The sequence below is a fragment of the Cyprinodon variegatus genome, unplaced genomic scaffold (genome assembly GCF_000732505.1).
Source record: "Cyprinodon variegatus isolate N-32 unplaced genomic scaffold, C_variegatus-1.0 Scaffold8, whole genome shotgun sequence".
NCBI classification, from domain to species: domain Eukaryota; kingdom Metazoa; phylum Chordata; class Actinopteri; order Cyprinodontiformes; family Cyprinodontidae; genus Cyprinodon; species Cyprinodon variegatus.
Genome location: NW_015150461.1, coordinates 2,091,855 through 2,111,854, shown reverse-complemented (window position 1 = coordinate 2,111,854; position 20,000 = coordinate 2,091,855). Strand labels below are relative to the sequence as shown.

General features: G+C 36.5%; 1 protein-coding gene across 2 annotated transcripts in view; it reads right to left on the bottom strand.

Moving 5' to 3' along the window:
* Positions 1-20,000, bottom strand: part of sncb (synuclein beta) — a 22,747-nt gene that overhangs the window by 670 nt on the left and 2,077 nt on the right. Inside the window, exons 2-5 of one of the 2 annotated variants that reach the window (XM_015376723.1) lie at positions 19,683-19,816; positions 9,483-9,512; positions 8,661-8,746; positions 3,185-3,271 (exon numbers count right to left, since the gene is read on the bottom strand). In XM_015376723.1, coding sequence (XP_015232209.1) covers positions 3,185-3,271; positions 8,661-8,746; positions 9,483-9,512; positions 19,683-19,803 — 324 coding nt within the window. In that variant the 5' untranslated portion in view covers positions 19,804-19,816. The remainder of the gene's footprint in view (positions 1-3,184; positions 3,272-8,660; positions 8,747-9,482; positions 9,513-19,682; positions 19,817-20,000) is intronic. The other variant, XM_015376731.1, reaches the window with a different exon arrangement.

Here is a 20,000-nt window from a genome sequence, read left to right as displayed (position 1 = left end):
AAAAGTCGCCATAAAAATAAGTAGTAAAGTAAAGTAAAAATATCAGAAAAATCTACTTGAGTACAGTAACGAAGTATTTGTACTTCATTACTTCCCATCTCTGGTGTAAGGGGCAGGTCACAATTATTCCACAGAGAAAATTCATATATGTACTGTAATTACTCCATAAATCAGTGACAAAAATATCACAATAACGATGCAGAGGATTGTTTTAATCAACGATCAAACCCCTGGTTTACACTTTAAATCAGGATTGTTTGATGACCAGAAGTTTGTCATTATATTGTTAAATGGTACCATAAATGTCGCCCCCCCCTAATGGGTACAGTTGTGTACAGTGTGTGGCTTCCATATTTTCTTTTTTTTCAGATGATTTGGTTTTGATGTTTTCAGCCTCCAGGATGCAGTGGAGTGGTTTGCTGGGTTGAGTGTCAGATCCTCTAAGCGTGAGGCTATTTTCTGCCTGAAAAAAAAAAAAAATCTAGACTGGCCCCTCTGCATTAATCCAGTCACCCCAATACTGTTATGAAGAAAGAGCGCGGCGAAAAGGCAAAGTTATTAATTTAGACCATGACCATTAAAAAACTAACAGTAGATACCAGCTTCACCTGTAAGCATTGATGTCAAAAGTACACACATTTGTTACTTAAGTAGAAGTAGAGATACTGCAGTTTAAAAACAGTCTGGTAAAAGTTAAAGTATCAACTTGACCTGTTTACTGAAGTAAAAGTGAAAAAGTATGCCCTCCAAAAACTACTTTAAGTATAAAAGTATAAAGTAACCTTTAAAAAAAAACTGACAGATGCCACTATATGAAGGTAAAGCTACATTTTTCGACTATTTTGAAAAATTCTTTGAGATAGGGCCAAAGATGAGGGAGGTCTTGTTGGTCTCCGTCTCCCGATACGCTCTCACCTGTTTTCGACCTTTCAGACATTTAACATCTTTTTCTGAATCCAACATTGTAGCATGGCATAGACAATTCATGTTTGCAGTTTGAAGAACACCTGCTTGCTTCTGATGATTTCCTTTAGCTAACCAATGAGTGTTTGCGTTATATGACTCATCCAATCACACTAGTTTTCACTAGATGTGGATGGAGCCAATGATCTGCATTGGATGGAGCACATGACGGGAAATAAATATTTATAAACATTAAACCGAAGCCAAGAGTAACGAGTAACGTTTGTTTTAAAAATGTAAGGAATAGAAAGTACAGATACTTGTGTGAAAATGTCACGAGTAGAAGTCAGAAGTAGGAAGAAAAATAAGCCTAAAAAGTGTAATTAAGTACAGTAATAAAGTATTTGTACTTCATTACTTGACACCTCTGCCTTTAAGGCTCCATAATCCGTTGTAGCTAAATGTAAAACTGATACTTCTTCACACAAAAGTCGTCACTTTAAGTTCTAACTTTGTTTTTTTTTTCATGCTCCACTTTTTTTTTCTGTCTGTCCAGGAAATCCTTTGGGATCCCTAAAAATTAGCTTGATGATGCTAGAAAAAGGGATTCTTGGGGTTCCCTTCTGATCAAGGTAGATGTGGATGAATGATGAAAGATATATAATCATTCATATAAAAACAAATTAAAAACAAAAATCATTATTAAAATAAAAAATAAGATAAAATACAAATAAAATAAAAAATAAGGTTCAATTGAAGGAGATTTTAAAATATATAATACTTATAATTTAGATGTTTAGCCTTCTTTATGGGGAACCTCATTGACTGTTTTTATATATTAATATTAGTTGCTGTTGTTTATTATTCTGCTTTACAGCATAATAAACAAATCTATCGTTAGAGGAAAAGAAAAAAAAAACATTTTGCCTTAAACCTGCCATTAATTCCTAATGTATCAGTAATTAAAGGAACAAAAAACTTTTTCAACAGTTTTAAGAATCCAATGAAAACGTTTGTCTTGTTAATCAAATAATTTTCTCACTGCAATTTATTGTTTTAGGCTTAACGAGTTGATAAAACCTGATGGTGGAAAATTCTTCTTTAATTCATGTATGCACAGAACATGTGACATGAAGCTCATAGAAGCACATATTAGCTTATTGCTAGGAGTGATGTCACTCTAATTCAACTGAGCTTCTGCGCTCCAGTCAACAGATGGCAGCACAAACCTGGACAAGATTGAGGGTGAATTCTGTACATCATCCCATTGGGATTAAAATACCAAACACAGACAGACTCTGCTCGATTTAAGTTGATATAAAAACAACAAAAAAAGATGCACTAAACAGGCTTTAACAGCCTCTTTCTCTGTAAGGCACTAAGGCTTTATATTTAAAAAAAATATAGGGAGATCCTTAAATTACCCACAATGCATGGAGGCAAAGAGCGTCATCACCACACCCATTGAGACAGAGCTCGCACATAGCTTGTGTAGCAGAAAATGGGGGAGGGGAAAGAGATGCAGGAGAAAGAAGAGCAGGGATGATACTGACTAAAGCTGCTATATGTCCTTTCTGCATTAGAGAACAAATATATTTATTCTTCTTATTAATCTTTATATATCAAACTAGGTAGGGTATGATATATATTACCACTGTAAGATCGTAAAGCTTTTTATGTTTTTTTTAATATATAATTTCCTTGTAATCTAAACCAAAACACCATAATATACTCACATGAAAAAGTATCTATATAATCTGTTTTGAGGTATTCATGTACAATACTGAGGCTATTTAAATCTGCTTCCAAAGCCGTCAGCTCTGCACAGTTTGCCTTCCCCCAAACAGTCAATTTCCAAAAATAACCATCGGTGTCGGACTCACATCCTGCCCGTATCTATGCACAGAACAACACACTATTCCTTGCTGGTAGGTGGTGCTTTAGTCATGTAACCTGTGTGACAAATGGCTTGCACAGTTTTCACATTTTTCTATGAAAAGTGAATAATGTGCCAACTTCAAGAGGAATACAAGTAGAGGGAAAGAGTGGAGCACTATTGAAATACAATCCAACTTGAATGCATAGTCATGCAGTTTGTGAATACTAACGTCCCTCCATCTATAAGTGAATGAACTCACCCCTGTCTGCAATCTAATGCTTTTCATATCATCCACTAAACTCTCTGCAGTACAGTCACCAATTTATTTTAGCATTGTGACATTTGCCTTTAAAAGGTTGAGACATGGTCTATAGACATGCAGGCTTGTTTTGTGCCGATTACCTGCTGGGAGTCATCATATGCCTCCCCTTCTGGCTCCAGCATTGCCTCTCCCTGGCCTTCCATGGCCTCCTGCCCATACTCCTCAGGCTGCAGGAATAAAGAGAGAGGAGCAGAGAGAGAAATAAGGGAGGAAAACAGCAACAGAAGGACATATAAAACAGGTGAGACAGATCTCACCTGTTTTTTAATAAGCACATATCTTTTAGTAACTAGAACCCAATGTGAATCTTTATAGAAGGCCTCAAACCTAAAATAAGTCAGATTGCCTTTGAAAGCCTAACATTTCTCATAAAAACCTCAAAACCCAAATTTCCTGCATCCAGAAATATGAAAACTGCAGCTATTTTCTTCTTTCCCGCCCTTCTATCAGTTTATATTGTATTAGTCCTTCACATACCTCTGTGGAACCTATAATAATCAACTATCTGAATAGTATGTTACCAGTTGGTATTGATAATAGGTTCTAATTTGGAAGACGAACAGAGCTAATAACAAAAAGCTACTTTCCCCTAATGAAATATAGTATTTTAAAACCAAGATACATAGTTCAGCAAACATTACATTAGTTTTTTCATCTAAAATATCTCAGCAGGTGCTTAAGAAATTATTTAAGTCTGAATAAATCTCATTCACTTGAAAAGCCTCTTTTATTCCCTTAAAATGTGGCAGAATTAGAAGGACAAATGGATTTGTGGGTTGAACAATAAGCTTTATTATGTAGGTTGAGTATCGCATGACGATAGTTGCAGCCTATCCTGTGATCAATGGGAAAAATAATTGAAATCTAGATAAGTAAGTGTTTATTGAATTGAGGAGGAAAGTGAGACACTTTGCAAATAGAAAAAGAAAATTAACATTTGAAATAAGAAATAAACAATTACATTGTCTTCTTTTAAGTGCATATTATCTAATTATTGTATTTTAAGAGTAAAAATACTCATTCCATCAGCAGATCGTCTTATTTAACTGCTCAAATCAAGGGTAAATACACTTAATTTAAGAAATTATTACTAGATAGTTGTTGCGATGTAAATGCTATTTTATTTGGATAAAAACTCACAGTAAGGTTCTTCTACATTTGTAGAACCATCTTAGGTATACTGTTTACGAGTCACTGACAAAAAGACTTGTCGATTTGTCAGCTGCGATGACCTTACTGATCCAACTTTCTCAACCATTTAAAGAGAAATCAACTGTTTTTCTTTGGTGTTCAATTTGCTCCCAGGAATCATTGTTACAACAAAGGAATCACTTAAACACTAAATGTATCATGTTTTTTAAAAAGTTTAGTTCACTGAGTATTTAAAGCAACACGGAGCACAAACCTGCTAGTCAACGATTCTTACTTTATTGTTAATATTTTCAAACAGTAATTTTGCATTAAGGATAAAACTAACACACTTTATGATATCCAAATGCCTTGGTCCTTTTATATGCTGTAAAATGAAAATAATGTCAAGTAATATTTATAGATAACTATTAAAATAGTAAAATTCTTAAAGGAGAAGTCCTCTCATATTCAGAATTCAAACTTCTGAAAGTACTTTAAATATAAAATTATTACATACTGTTCAATAATTGATCAGTGTTTTTAATTAAGAGTAATTTAACTTGAATGTGCTTTACTGGAGGCATCCATGTTTGTCAAAGAACACTACTGCCACCTACTGGTTAGTGACGTCATGGTGCGGTATCGGCTGTTGATCAAGTCCCAGTGCTGTATCTGGTGTTTGTCACAACGCGCTATTATCCAAGTCATCTGGAAAACATTCTTCTTCCAAATGTTGGCTACATATTACGTGTTTTTTTCTCTGGTCAGACGTTCGATGGCAAATCCTCCCTCTTCAAGTTGGCAATCCAACGCGGTCCATGGAGGATCATGAATTGGAAAGGTGAAATAACTCATTTTTTTTCACTTTTACCCGATGTATTCCAACATCCAGCTGCCATGCACGTGGGCATTGTCAGTTTCACTATAGCTCTGGTGAATTTCAATGGTGAAGTCCTCTGGAAATCTTCAATAATTGTTGTTGATTGCAGATGTGTCTAGTAGTTCCCATTGATTTTGCTTGTAAAGCGGGGAGAATGGCGCTAGGCTTACCGCACCGTGACGTCACTGCCGGAAGATGGCAGGAGGGAGGGGTTACTATATTTGGGCATAAACGGAGGATCTCAAACTCAGTGATAGAGACGAAAATTATTGTTTTTATTTTTTTTATGATTAATTATTAATGATTAAATTAAAATTAATTCATTCACCACTAACATATTAGTTTTAGGTATAAATAATGACCCATTGGTTATTTCCTTGCTGACCGGACTTCTGCTTTAAACAAATAATTGGGATTCACTTTTTCTTTCTTATTCAAAACAAAAAAATAAAATCAAGATTAATTTTTTTGTTTAAAACATTTGTGTCATTTCGCTGTTTTTTGCCTTAAAATAAGGCAGATTTAAATATGTGACTCTGAGAGTCCTTTAAATTAGGAAGAATACTCTCAATCTTTGACCGTCCTCCTCTTGCTAGCCATGTGAACAAAGCTAGTGGGTCACACGTCATTTATTTTTAAACCCAGCACTAATCAAGTCAATTAGGCCACAGAGGAAGAACAAGCTGTAATCCGGCATGTTGTGGCAAGATAGTGTCTCTGTTGTAAGTCCACCAAGGAGCTTACATGGCCTTAGAGGATCCACCGTGGGATACCACTCCAAAGACGCACATAATCAGATGGATCACGGACTGAGAAAAAGGGAATGTGCTAAAAGATTGACTCTGATAGCAGAGTTATCTGATTGGTCACATTATTTTAGATGATATCCAGACATTGGCCATTTTTTTTATGGCCACATAAAATCTTCATGTAAATATATCTAAAAATAATATTTTTTACAGAGAAAGGAAAAAACCCCACAGGATTCAATTTGTATGTTTCTATTGATAAACTCCAACAGGGTCCCTGAATACATTTAAACACTCAAAGCAAGAACATTTGGAGATCTTTAAAGGTGTCAATAAGCCAGCAGGACATGAGCAGGACTCCCTTCAAGATGAGTTAGTCAGCAAATCTCAGAGATGGATTAGACTGAGATTAAAGCCACTTCTATCTCTTCTTACTCTTTGCAGCGAGCCTCAAAATATATCTAAAGCTTTATTTTAATAGAATTAGGTTTTGTTAATTCCATATTAAATAAAGACTAATTGCAAACCCTTTGTTTTGCATTATGGAAACGACTGGTTTCACTACAGGGTCCGGATTTTAGCTACACATCTATGTGTACGTTACCTTTCACTTATATCTAGAATAACATAATCTCACTTTCTGGATTACTTTTATCCATAAAGAAAATGAAAAACTTTGATTTATACATGTTCAAATACGTTCTAACACAATAGGATGCTGTTCTGTATTTTATTCAGTTTCAGATGCCAAATCTAGTGCTCTGACAGATTGTTCCTTTGCAGTCCAATTGTTCAATACAGAGTGAACCGTGTTTTATGGCTCGTATTGAGCCACTGAGCGGGCAATTAGGATAAGCTGTCAGGTTTATTATCTAGGCGAAATAGTGGAGCAGTAAAGTTCAACATTGTAGGATTAATGCTACAGGAAGGGAATAAGGTCTGCTCACTGATCCCCAGACACACTTTGACAATATATGAACCTAAGAGAAAGACCTGCTTATATGAGGTGAAGAATCCACATGGGGTACATGCTCAAGTTACTAGTAATTACACTCAAATCTCAAAGCTTACCTGGAATTAGAAGGTAGTTCCTGATTAATTTATCTCTCTCTCTCTCTCTATATATATATATATATATATGTATTGGAAAAATAAATAAAAAGCTAATGTATGAAAGCTAATACAGCCATCATCCTACAGTGTATCTTGCATAAAGCGACATGTTGCCTGCGGTAAATAAACCTCCAGTCCTCTCTGCACATCTGGTGCTGTGATTAAGTCCTTTCCGCTGCTCCCTTCTGCAGGGTTCATCCAAGGTTGGCAAAAATGTTTACACTGGGTGTCCTTCCTGGCACAGCAAATATGCTAACCTTGGCCCCATGTATCAAAGACACAGACGCTGCACTTCCTTCTCTAAAGCATGCCCAATGGACACAACTGACTGAAGCTCAAAGTATGTTGTGTTTAATTTAGGTTAGAATTAGACCCCTGTTGCCCTGACAACCGACATCATGAAGGTCCAAGAGAAACTCATGTTGATCCATGAAAGCAAGAAGTTCTAGGACCCCCTGCAGTCTGCAGTGGAGTTGGAGTAAAAGAAGTCATCATATACCTGCATTAACAAACCTGCTTTCATTTAGACAGACAGCACTGTGAGGGTACTTTCTGCATTAAACATGATTCAGCCTGCTCTGCTTTGGCAAAAACTCAAGAGGTGGAGGCATCAACAATCGCCTAGATGTAGGACTACCTAACAGTCTTGTCTAGAAACACTTGGTTAAAACTTTAAGGGTAAAGAAAGTTCTTACTTTGTAAAATAAGTGTTTATTTCACATCTGTATACCTCAAAAAATGTATCTGTGCTTTGATTTTCTCATTTCTTATAGAAATTATCATGATTTTAGATTCTGGATGCAGGTTAGCATCTGTGATCTCAGCAATTCAACAAAGTCTTGGGGAAAAAATCTATATCTTATTTATAGGTTATTACAGAAGCAGCCATTAAAAATTTCCCCACTTTCCTTGATTGGCCCTTGACTGGTCTCCTACAATTCCTTTTTAAACATCAATCTTTGTACTAAAATATTCTTTCTGTCATGATTTGTGGACATTAAGATCTAAAGAGAAGCGTCATCTCCTGGTCAGACCCTGTATTTCAGTGAATGGTAGGAGTCAGTGTAAAAAAAATGAACGCCAAGGAGAAGGCCAGTGGCTGAATGTTGGAGGGGATTTTGCTGGGAGTCGCAGGGAAGTGGGCTGCCATTCGGCTGTTGTTTGACTGGAAATGGCCATTTTGAATGGCTGCTACTGTACATCTGTCATACTTCCAGTGTATTCTCATTATCAGTTCGTATGAAATAGTACGAAAAGTCATGCACAGTAATTTCGTACGTTTTGACGTTTTTTTCGTTGTATTTCGTCACATTTTTACGTCTTGCCTCGAGACAAAATATCCTTGCGCATGCGCATCTTACGCACCATTTAATAACATAGAATTTAAGATAGAATTAACCCTGACCCTAACCCTAAGATACAAAACAGCAAGCAACGTAGTTAGAGACATCAAGAAGTAATTATTGCACTGTTTTTCCAAGTTTTACGTCCGTCCGCAGATCTGCTTTTTTCGTCTGTCCAGTAGCGCATGCGCACTGATCTGTTTTTTCGAGGAAAAACGTCAAAAACGTATGAAATACTGTGCATAACTTTTCGTACGATTTCATACGAACTGATAATGAGAATATGTTGATACTTCAGGTAGATGTCCCAATCTTTACTGCAGTAATGAGCTGTGCTTACGTTCATGTCAGTCGGGAACTCATCCTTCTTTACCAAACCAGTGGCAGCGACGATGTTCCCGACAGCTCCGGTGGTCTTCTCAGCCACTGCAGACACGCATGTGCAAACACATACACCAATGTTACACTATCCCTCTACACCCTACACACACATGAAATCTTCTGTGCAACTTCCTTGTGTTTCATAAATGACCATCCACTGTAACACCTGCTCACACCTGACCTTTAATCACCTTTTTTTATTCTGATAGATGAGTTAATTACTAATTACAGCTTTGCTAAAACATTACAATAATTCATTCACTACTGCTTTTATATTTGTCTGCCAGCTTAAAAAAACCCCCAAAAAGTCAATTTTTTTCCTTCTAATCAGGTAACAACACAGCTAAGCATTAATTCCAAAAAAGTTTCCAAGTTTGAAGAAGTTTCGCTTTCCATCCAGGAAGCTTTTCAATTCAAAATGTTAGGAATAGCGTTGAGCCGAGGCTTTACAGAGCAAACCAAAAACAAAGCCTTATTTTGGCTTAGAAAACATGCAAATTGAACCTGATGGACGGGTCCACCCCTTAGCAATGGGGGTCCTTTGGGCCTTTTGGTTCCTAAGGGGCGGACCCCTTTGTCAATTTCACTGTGCTTATATTATTTTTTGTGATTCGGTTTGAAGTGGCTCAGTAGCTTCCAACTGTTTATAGATGGTTATGTTTTTATTATCATGTTAAAACAGAATCCCCATTAAGTCAAAACTAAAAATCTATCTGCAGAACATAGCTTCATAAAAAAATTAGGGACGGGATTAATGAACAGAGTACTACCAGAAACTCACCTGAGCCCACGCTGTCTTTGGCCTTGCTACCTGAATAAAGGAGTAGAAAGAAAAACAGTAAGAAAATAGACTTTTGGACCCATTTGACATTTAGAAAGTATTAATAAACACCACAAAAACATATCTAGATATATTTTCTATAATTGTGTGCAATATGTGCATTTGCCCTAATTTGATCATATAAATAAGATGATTTTTTTTTATTAAATTAGTTATTTTGCCCTTAAAATAAGATATCAGATGTTATGTACTAGAAAAAAAGAAAATTGCATTTTTTTTTCTTTTAAATGTAAACCCTCTTAATCCTGCTTTTTTCCCCCTCACCTAAATTTAACATTAAAAAATGAAAACAACATAAATTATAGCTTTGATTTCAATCATCCCTTCTGGGAGATGACTATAGTTTAAAGGGCAACGCAATCCAAGGAGTGAAATATAAAAATATAAAAGAGTAAATTTTGTACTTAGTGATATCACACAGTGAGCTAGTTTATCTGCAATGAGTACACATGTAAGAACAAAATGTGGTTAAATGATGTCAGTCTGAGCTTTGAAACCCCAAAAGTTAGTTGGCAAAAAAAAAAAAATCCAGACTTTCCAAAAATGCAATTTACAAAAAATATGATTATTCAATAAAATCAAAGAATCACCCATCCCCAAAATTAAAATTTTCTGTCAGAGCTTCTTTCTTGATCACCAGAGAATATAATAATCTTGAACACAACTGATGTCACTACCAGACAGAAATGAAATAAAACAGCGTCATGGTCCATGTATTATTCAGTGACAGTAGGACGTAAATAAGAACTATTAACCTTTCAGTTAAAAACACTTTATAGGCAGTTTAAACTACAATGAAGTTATTGTCAGGTCCCTGACCTTTAGCAGACATCATCAATCTACTCTGAAGGTATTTAAGCATGCTGCTGTGTGTGAATAGTGATCCATCAGCGCCTGTCATCCTTTTTGGTGCACAGCACACACTTTTTGATTGGCTGCAGACGACCAAGGAGGTACAAATATGGATGAAATACAGGATTTTCTCTGCAAAACAATATGCAATCCCATCTAAACATCCTGCAGTTCATGTCACAATGTGGTTCAAATTAGGGATGCACGATATAATCGGCCCCCTATCGGTATCAGCCTTAAAACTGAATATCGGACATCGGCCACCCCACCGATATTTAACCCGATATCCTCAAAAACTTCTTTTTTACAGATTTAAAAGCTTCTAAAGAAGAGGGAAAAAATATTGATACATTAAAATATCACAATATCTTCATACCATTTAAAAACACCATATCAATCTCTTTTACTAATGAAATATTGCTATATGTCATCGTTATGATACGAAATCCCTCGAAAATTCACAAAATGTTGCCATACTTTTATTTGTTGATATATTGACGCGGTATCGATCTATTTTACTAACAAAATCTCACAAGAATTTGCAAAATATCACGAGAGTTTGTAAAAGAACGATGAAATTTCAGTAAAATAGATCGATACCGCGTTTTTAAAAATCAATTTGATATCAGCATATGAAAATATATTTGAGTATATTATTTTTCAAAGTGTCAGGAATGGATAACAAAACTGCTATTTTCAATGACTACTTATTTTTGTCCAGCTTTAACATCGGTATCGATATCGGTTATCGGCTGCATGAGTTTTAAAATATCGGCATATCGGATATCGGCCAAAATCCCAATATCGTGCATCCCTAGTTCAAAACATTGTTGGGATTGAAACATCAAAATGATACTGAAATATGTGTAAATTAATATAAAATACAGAACAAAATACAAAAACAAAACCCCCTCCTAAAAAAAATAAAATTATGTACTTTTATTGCCATTCTTTTGAGAATTCAGGTTAAATCAATCATCCAGTCTTTTTCTCATCAGTCCACCCCCTATGTGTAAGCCATGTTAGGTAACACTGACGACACATTTAGTGTGAATACTGTTAATGAGAGAAGAAGACTTTAGCTATTTCCAGTGTCAGAGCATTTTTATAAATTGTGTAGAAGCAGGAAGATCTAAAAAATTATTCAAAATTAAAATATTTTTTTATCTGTTACTTGTGTTGCAATAAAGTAAGAGACAGTGAGAGACATACAGTGTGTTATATAAAAGGAATTTCACCTTTTTTAAAAAGAAAAGAAAAATATTCACACCCTTTTGAAAATAAAACTTAAGCTGGGAACGTAATCTAGGAAATGATAAGCTTGTCTAGGACAAGAGCAGTTATGTAATGCTAGCTGTGCTAACTGACGTAAGGCTCAATAATGTCAGATGCTAAAGGCATCTTCTACTGGTGATGTAAAGACACCATGTCAAGTCTGTAGACCTTTGTCTGTTTCTTACAACAGCAAAGGCCCTGTTTACATTTACTCCGGTCTCATTCACACTTTAATAACACTTTTACCAATTCAAATTACTATCAAATTAAAACAGGAACACAACAACTATATATTGTTAATGCTTTTCTGATACCTTCTTTTGTTATTATTGTTAAACAGAACTTGGAATTGCCTAAGTTGGCATCAAAAGGCCAGATATTATAATAATGTACAGGTACAGTATTATAATAGTGTACGTACAAAGATAATAAAAATATCATAAATATATATATAAACATTGGTAAAAGATACTCTCTCAAAATATAAAGAAACATAAATGCAAGTCTTCAGGTCTTTCTAAAAGTACAGAGTGACTCAATTCTTTCAGCCATTTTTGTTAAAATAGAAAACCACAGCATAGAAACACACAAAGATTAGATCACAAATAATTACTAATGTCTCTAGTAAGAAAAATCCTATGATTTTTGAGAGGCCTTAGAAAACGTTGCTGGACAAGGACTTCAGTTTACCTTGCCCTCACACACATTAAAATTGTTGTAAGCATTTCTCAAAGCATATCTATAGAGCATTCAATTAAATTTGCTAACATTTGTAAAGTGTTTTTACATAGCTTTATCAGAGTTTCCAATAAATTTGCACTTTAATAGAGTGAGGAAAATCAGTATATTTGAACACACTGATATTCCACAAGTTCTCCCACTTAGAAATCGAGGAGGGGTCTGAAATTGGCATCGTAGGTGCATGTCCACTGTGAGAGATATAATCTGAAGAAAAGAATCCAGAAATCACAATGTATGATCTATTTGTTTGTCCTGTATTTGAACACCTGAGAAAATCAAAGTTAGCATCTACTACAGTAGCCTTTGATGGCAAATGCAGAGATCAAATGTTTCCTGCAGGTTTGCACACAGTGCAGGAGGGATTTTGGCCCACTCCTCCACACAAATCTTCTCTAGATCAGTCAGGTTTCTGGGCTGTTGCTGAGACACACAGAGTTTGAGCTCCCTCCAAAGATTCTCTATTGGGTTTAGGTCTGGAGACTGGCTAGGCCACACCAGAACCTTGATATACTTCTAACAGAGCCACTCCTTGGTTATCCTGGCTGCGTGCTTCAGGTCATTGTTATGTTGGATCACCCAGCCTCGACCAATCTTCAATGCTCTAACTGAGGGAAGGAGGTTGTTACGCAAAATCTCAAAAAACATGGCCCCGGTCATCCTCTCCTTAATACAGTGCATTCGCCCTGTCCCATGTGCAAAAAAATACCCCAAAGCATGATGCTACCACCCCCATGCTTCACATTAGGGATGGTGTTCTTGGGATGGTGCTCGTCATTCTTCTTCCTCCTTGGTGTAATTATGACCAAAATGTTATATTTTGGTCTCATCTGACCACATGACTTTCTCCCATGACTCCTCTGGATGATCCAAATGGTCATTACCAACGTAAGATGGGGCCTTGACATGTGCTGGTTTAAGCAGGGTAACCTTCTGTGCCATGCATGATTTCAAACCATTAGTGTATTGCCAACAGTAACCTTGGAAATAGTGGTCCCAGCTCTTTTCAGGTCATCGACCAGCTCCTCCCCTGTAGTTCTGGGCTGATTTCTCACCTTTCTTAGGATCATTGAGACCAACGAGGTGAGATCTTGCATGGAGCCCCAGTCTGAGGGAGATTGACAGTCATGTTTAGCTTTTTCCATTTTCTAATGATTGCTCCAACAGTGGACCTTTTTCCACCAAGCTGCATGCAATTTCTCTTTAGGCCTTTCCAGCCTGGTGGAGGTGTACAATTTTGTCTCTAATGTCTCTGGACTAGAGACTGACACAGGAGTGGATTTTCACTCCTGTCCCGTCCCACTCCCAGAGAAAAAATTAGTGTCCCGTCCCGATCCCGGGCCAGAGTAGAAATCTAAATCCTGTCCCGTCCCACTCCTGATGAAATTACTCCCACTCCATCCCGCTCCCATTCAGAATGACTCCCGCTCCTGCACCACTCCCATTCTTGTTTTTGAGTGCGGGTGAAAAACTCAGAGCGGAAGCACTGTTGGTTTTTGGGTCGTGTAGTTTTTTTGACTCGCATTATAGTGTAGGCTTCAAGGAAAAAAACTACAAAATTGCGGCGCCAGTACTGGATTTTTTTTCTTTCTATTTTATTTTATTTTTTGGCATCGATCCTAGTTTTTTTTAGCTACTATTGGTTTGCTCCCGCTCCCGTCTGCTCCCGTTAATGTTTAATCCTGTACCGTCCCAATCACGTGATCGTTACTAATACTGACTCCCATCCCAGGGGAATCCCACAGGAATCCCGTGACCCGTGGGATTCCTGAAAAAATTTCAGTCTCTACTCTGGACAGCTCTTTGGTCTTGGCCATGATAGTAGTGTGATTCTTACTGATTGTCTGGGGTGGACAGGTGTCTTTATGCAGCTAATAACCTCAAGCAGGTGCCTCTAATTTAGGTTAATAAATGGAGTGGAGTTGGACATTTTTAAGGTACACTAACAGAGTCAGAATTCTAGCTGATAGACAAGTGTTCAAATATTTATTTGCAGCTGTATCATACAAATTAATAGCTAAAAAATAATATATTATGATTTCTTGACTTTTTTTTAGATTATGTCTCTCACAGTGGACATTCACCTAAGAGGAGATTTTCAGACAACTCCATGATTTCTAAGTGGGAGAACTTGCAAAATCGCAGGGCTTTCAAATACGTATTTTTCTTAATATATATAGCTTTAAGCTGTTACTATATGTATCAGTATTTATGCACTCAGAATTGAAAAGATTAATGCAAAAGAAATTATAAAAAAAAGTACTGCAGTTATACATATTCCTGCTCTCTGTTTTTATTTCTGTACTATACAATATAAGAACATGTATGGATCTTTAATTTTGACTGTTTAATGCAATATTAAATGATAACCTGCATCCTCTTACATTCTGCTCAGCTGGGTGGGTGTTCTCCAGCAGCAGCAACTGTCAAAAGGAAGGTCTCAGATTAATCAAATCACCTTTACCCCTCCTTCAAGAGGAGCCTTTAAACAAACACATGAGTAGTTTTCCAGGGCAACATCATGCAGTGAAAGAGAAGAAGGCGAAATTATATATGTTTTCCTGGCTGTGCAGCGTGGGCACAATGGAAATGAGCTCAAACATGTTTTGACTGCAGCCTGACATATTTGGGAGTCTTGTTGAATGACAGGGACACTTTGCCAAATGTGCTGGGTAGCGAGATGCCATCTATAAGCTGACACATCTGACTTATTTCACTATAAATAGCCAAGATCTCTTGAGTGCACCAAAAAAGTTAACAGTTGCAAAACAAAAGGAACAAGCTGGTTAAGATTGGGACAAACTGAATTATCATTAGAATAGAACCCTAGAAGAATTTACAATTTTTCTCTCATTCTCGGAGACACACACAGCCTTAACCGTAATGGATAGCTAAGATGCTATTTTTAGGCCTTGCCAGGCATTATAGATATTTAATCCATTTGAACCTCTCATATTGTGCATTTTATTGATATTTTATGCTCCCGACCAACACAAAGCAGTGTGTAGTTGTGGAATATAAGTTAAATACATGGGAAATATCTATTTGTATCTGCAAATCTTTTGGGTTAAATCTTGAGCAGCTTTTTGCATCTAAAGAGGGAAATTCTTGTCAATTATTCTCCAAGATGGAGATTATCCCTGAACATAAATTTAAAGTCTTGCCAATTTAGTTATGGCACATGAATGTGTTTTCTTCCACTCTGTTGTTGAACATCTGCTAGTTTGGAATCCTCATCTTTCTAGGAATTTAACATTTGTTCACATTTACCCGTTCCAATCTTTAGTAAATGCAAAAAAAAAAAATTAAAAATCTCCAGCTGAATCAAAACAAACTAAAGTCTTCATTTTTGGATGAAAGTAATAGCATTTAAAACACACAGCTTCAATCAATACAGATATAAACCAACAATCGGTCCAAAAACCTTGGTTAAGTGATAAAGTAAGACCTGAACCTACAAACGCACATAAAGGCAGAAACAAAGTTCCCTTTCTATCAACCAATATATGTATTTTTTAACCCAACTGCTAGGTTGAGGATGTTGGATAATTTAATTGGGTTGTTTTCAGTGAATTGGGTATTCTGAGAACCAATTTGCTGCATTATTTCTGTTGGGCATTAAGTTATAAACTGTTGGGTTCTGATTTCTGTTATGTTGTGTTGGTTTATTTTGGACATCCCAACACCTTGATGTTCAAGCAAGTACAACACAGCACCACCCACTAATTGTACCTCAACAACATCTGGTGAGACCCGACCGAACTAATTAAATTCAGTACAGAACAAGGTTTGTCACATACTCAGCTTTTTTTTCTGACCTTATTGATTATCTTATATTATATGAAGCTTCACATAGCTGTGAAAATGTAATTTTGTAAGGCACTGTTGAGTACTAGCTTCAGGACTCGATTGGAAAGCTGGCTAGAAAGTCAGCAGTTAGCTTCAACAGTAAAGAGTTTGCTTTTTTTAAAGCTAAAAATCAGAAATAACTTTTTCAGGGGTGATGCTAAAAAAAAAAAATCACTATTTATTTCTTCTAGGCTTCACTATTGTAATTCTTTACTATCAGACATCCTCTCTACTCTTGATAAAGCTTATGGTTGGAGTAGCTCAGGTTATCTTAAGCTATAGCTATACACTGCTATAGACTTAGGCTGCTGGAGGACACAGGCACCACTTTTCATAATTCTGTTTCATTAGATCACTTTTCTATTCAACCCATAACATATAATCTCCCTTCCTTTTCTCACCTGGTAACAGACCAGCTTCTTCTGGTTTGTTACTGATTTGCAGTGACGGTATTCCGTAGAGAAATATCAGCTATGCTGCTTTTTTAGTGCTTAGTCCTGTTCCTCTCCTAGTCACAGTAAAAGCTGAGCCCATAGCTCATAGCCTATAGCTTATCTCCTTTGACATTAAAAGTGTCTCAGAGATTGTCAGCTTAACTGTTTCTTTACTAGACAGAGCCACCCGAGGAGCTAGTTTTATTGATCTCACACTGGGGAAATGTATTTGTTATATTGGCTCAATAGTCCAAAAGAAGAAAAGGTGCCAAAAGGAGGAAAAGGTGCATGGTGGTACATACAGTATATACAGTACATCCACATATGTGGATATAAAACTGCTTTAGTCTCTTATTTAGCTTATTTAGCAGGATTTTTATACAGGGTTATTGCACAAGGCATTAAATGGGTATTTATATATAAAGCTAGTGCACTTGTTATCAAATCTAAAAACAGGTAATTACACAGGGTATTAAATAGTAATTGTGCATTAGATATTGCACAAGTTATTGCTGTTGTAGTGTCGCATTGTAGAGCCTTGTTGCCGCAGGGATGAATAACGATGCAGAGGGAGGAAGGTGCTGTCCATGATGGATGGAAGCTTGGACAGCACCCTCCTCTCAGCTACTTCCTCCACTGAGTCCAGAGCACAGCCTAGGACAGAAACAGCCTTTCCCTCCAGTTTGTTCAGTCGCTTTCTGTCCCGTTCTGAGCTACCAGGGGCCCAGCAGACAACGGCATAGAGGAGGGCTTAACATAGAAAGAATCCCAGAATCTCAAGAAAAAAAATCTTCAAAATGTTTCTGTCAATTTATAAATTACAAAATGACTTATCACCAAAATGCATTGCAGACTTTGTGGTCAGTGTATGAAAGACTCAGACCTCTCAGGTATTCTGGATCCAATCTACATAACCAGAACCAAATATGGAGAAGCATCTTTTGGTTCACCTACAAAAAGTGTAAATGTGCTGAAACACTAAGTTGCTTTAAATTGTACTTGTTTGGGTTGAGTTGCCTTCAATTGTGCAATCTAAACATCATTAGTTTGGTTTTCAGCCTAACTTCCCTTTTAATATTCCGTATAACATCCTTAATTTAACTAGCCATTTTCATTCTCTTTAATTATTTATTCTGCTTTTATGCCACTGGAATGTATTTTTCTCTTTCTTTTATTTCCAGCTATCCAGAACTCTGGATTATCTTGGCACTGAAATGTGCTACATAGATAAACTTCCCCTGCCTGGGTCTTGAGTCTTTTCCAGTCAAAGAGTTGATCTCCTGTTATCCAGAATTTAGCTTCATTCATCTTAAAAAATAATCTTAACCAGTTGCCAAACATTATCCTATTACCATCATCCTGTTTCATTCAGAGGATGGTGAATTCAGGGTGATTTTCATCGTTTTTTTTTTTTTTTAACCAAACATAGTGTTGGGTATGAGGGCAGCAACTATTTTCAAAAAATATTCCCATTTGACCAAATTGTCTGTTTGCTGCGCTCCCTACTTGGCCATTACAAAACTGGAAATTGTATTTCTGGTTTTATTCTAACAAATTTCTTTTTTCTTCCAAGATTTGTGGATTTTACAACAAATACTTGTCATGAAAGAAGGAGGAGATCCCAGATACTTGCAGCTGAGGTTCCTCAGCAAGAAGCCAAAATTCAACCTTAGATATCGGGTAAAAAGATCCGTGAACCAGGGATAGCTCAGAGTACAGCTGCTGCTCCTCCACACTAAAAGAAGCAGTCAAGATGGTCTAGAATCAGGATGCCTGCAGGATGTTTCTCTTATGAGGATTTTTTGAGCATTTACCGTTGGAATGAGACACAGCTGTACATCAAGAACACACTGTAGGGATAATAAAGTTCTTTAGGCCAAGGGTTACCTTGGGAACTTCCAGAATGAATGTGAGAGTGTTTCTAAAGAGAGTTACATAAAGGTATGTCTAAGTTTTTCTAGTTAGCCCTGAAATCGGATTTTTTATAGAAGAAAATTCATAGCGTTTTCCTGTCGACAGATAATCTTTCCTAAGCTGTTGATCAGGGGCTCTTCCAGAGTTACCATGGAGCTTTTGCCTGCTTCTTTTATAATTTTTCTCCTTTCCTGGTTTGTCAGTTTAGACTTAGATGAAGGGCATAATAGTGTGTTTCCAGTCATGCTATATTATTTTCATTACAGTTACACTGCAGTTACACTGCAAAAAAAGAGATGCACACATCAAGGCAAATAATAGTGAAGATATCCAGTAAGAAAATTAGCTTTTGCTAGAAAGGAAGGAAATATTACCCTGCCATTAGTCTGTTTAAGCCTGCTTGACCACAAAACCAGCCTTTACCAATCTACAGCTGTACAATTTGCAAAGCACCCCTTAGATGCCTAATCCCCAAACCCCATCTTTGAACTACTATTTGAAACATGCATGCAAAACATGCATTAATAAAACCCCAACATAAACCCACCCATAAACCATATGCATTATTTATTACAATGGCACAACTGAAATTTATAACTGGTTCTGGGTTGCTGTACTTGATTTGATATGGAACTGCTATATATTCAAGCTCATTCAGGCTCATTGGAAATTAGTTACACAAAGGTATTGATTAGGCGAGTCATCATATTTCTGTTATAAGCAATATGATGAATCACCCTCTCTGAAGACAAATTAGCTCAGAAAGTTTCATCAGTATCCTCCTATTGGAATTTAAAATTGAACGGACACTTAAAACAAAGCATTCTCCTTTCGCTTGATTTCATTTTGTGTGAAAATGCATTATATCCACCAAGCTGGTTAGAGAGATTCCTCTATAACTTGCAAATTTGTGTTAAGAATAAACAAAATAAAACATGCAAAGAATTATTTGAATTGCAAAAACATGACTTTTTTGCATTTTTTTAGCTCCTCTTGTGTAGAGAGGGCGATGAATGATCAGCCTCAATGGATGTTTTATATGATTTGCAAGAAAATAACAGCAGTCTGAGCATCTTACCTACAAACATAACCCCTTCTTTGGTCTTTTCGGCTGCCACTGCAACTCCTTCCTTGGTCTTCTCTGCAGCCACAGCCATCCCCTCCTTTGCTTTAGACAAACCCTTCATAAACACATCCATCTTGGCCGAGCTACTGTGGAAAGATGGACCATATGAACAGTTAGTCACAATCACAGGCCACACACTGGAAAAAATCGAAATCTAGATAAGTCATTTTTTCTTAAAATAACTACATTTGTTCTTGGATTGAGGAGGTAAAAGACACATTTTGCAAATGGAACATGACGATTTACATTTAAAATAGGAAAAAACAATTG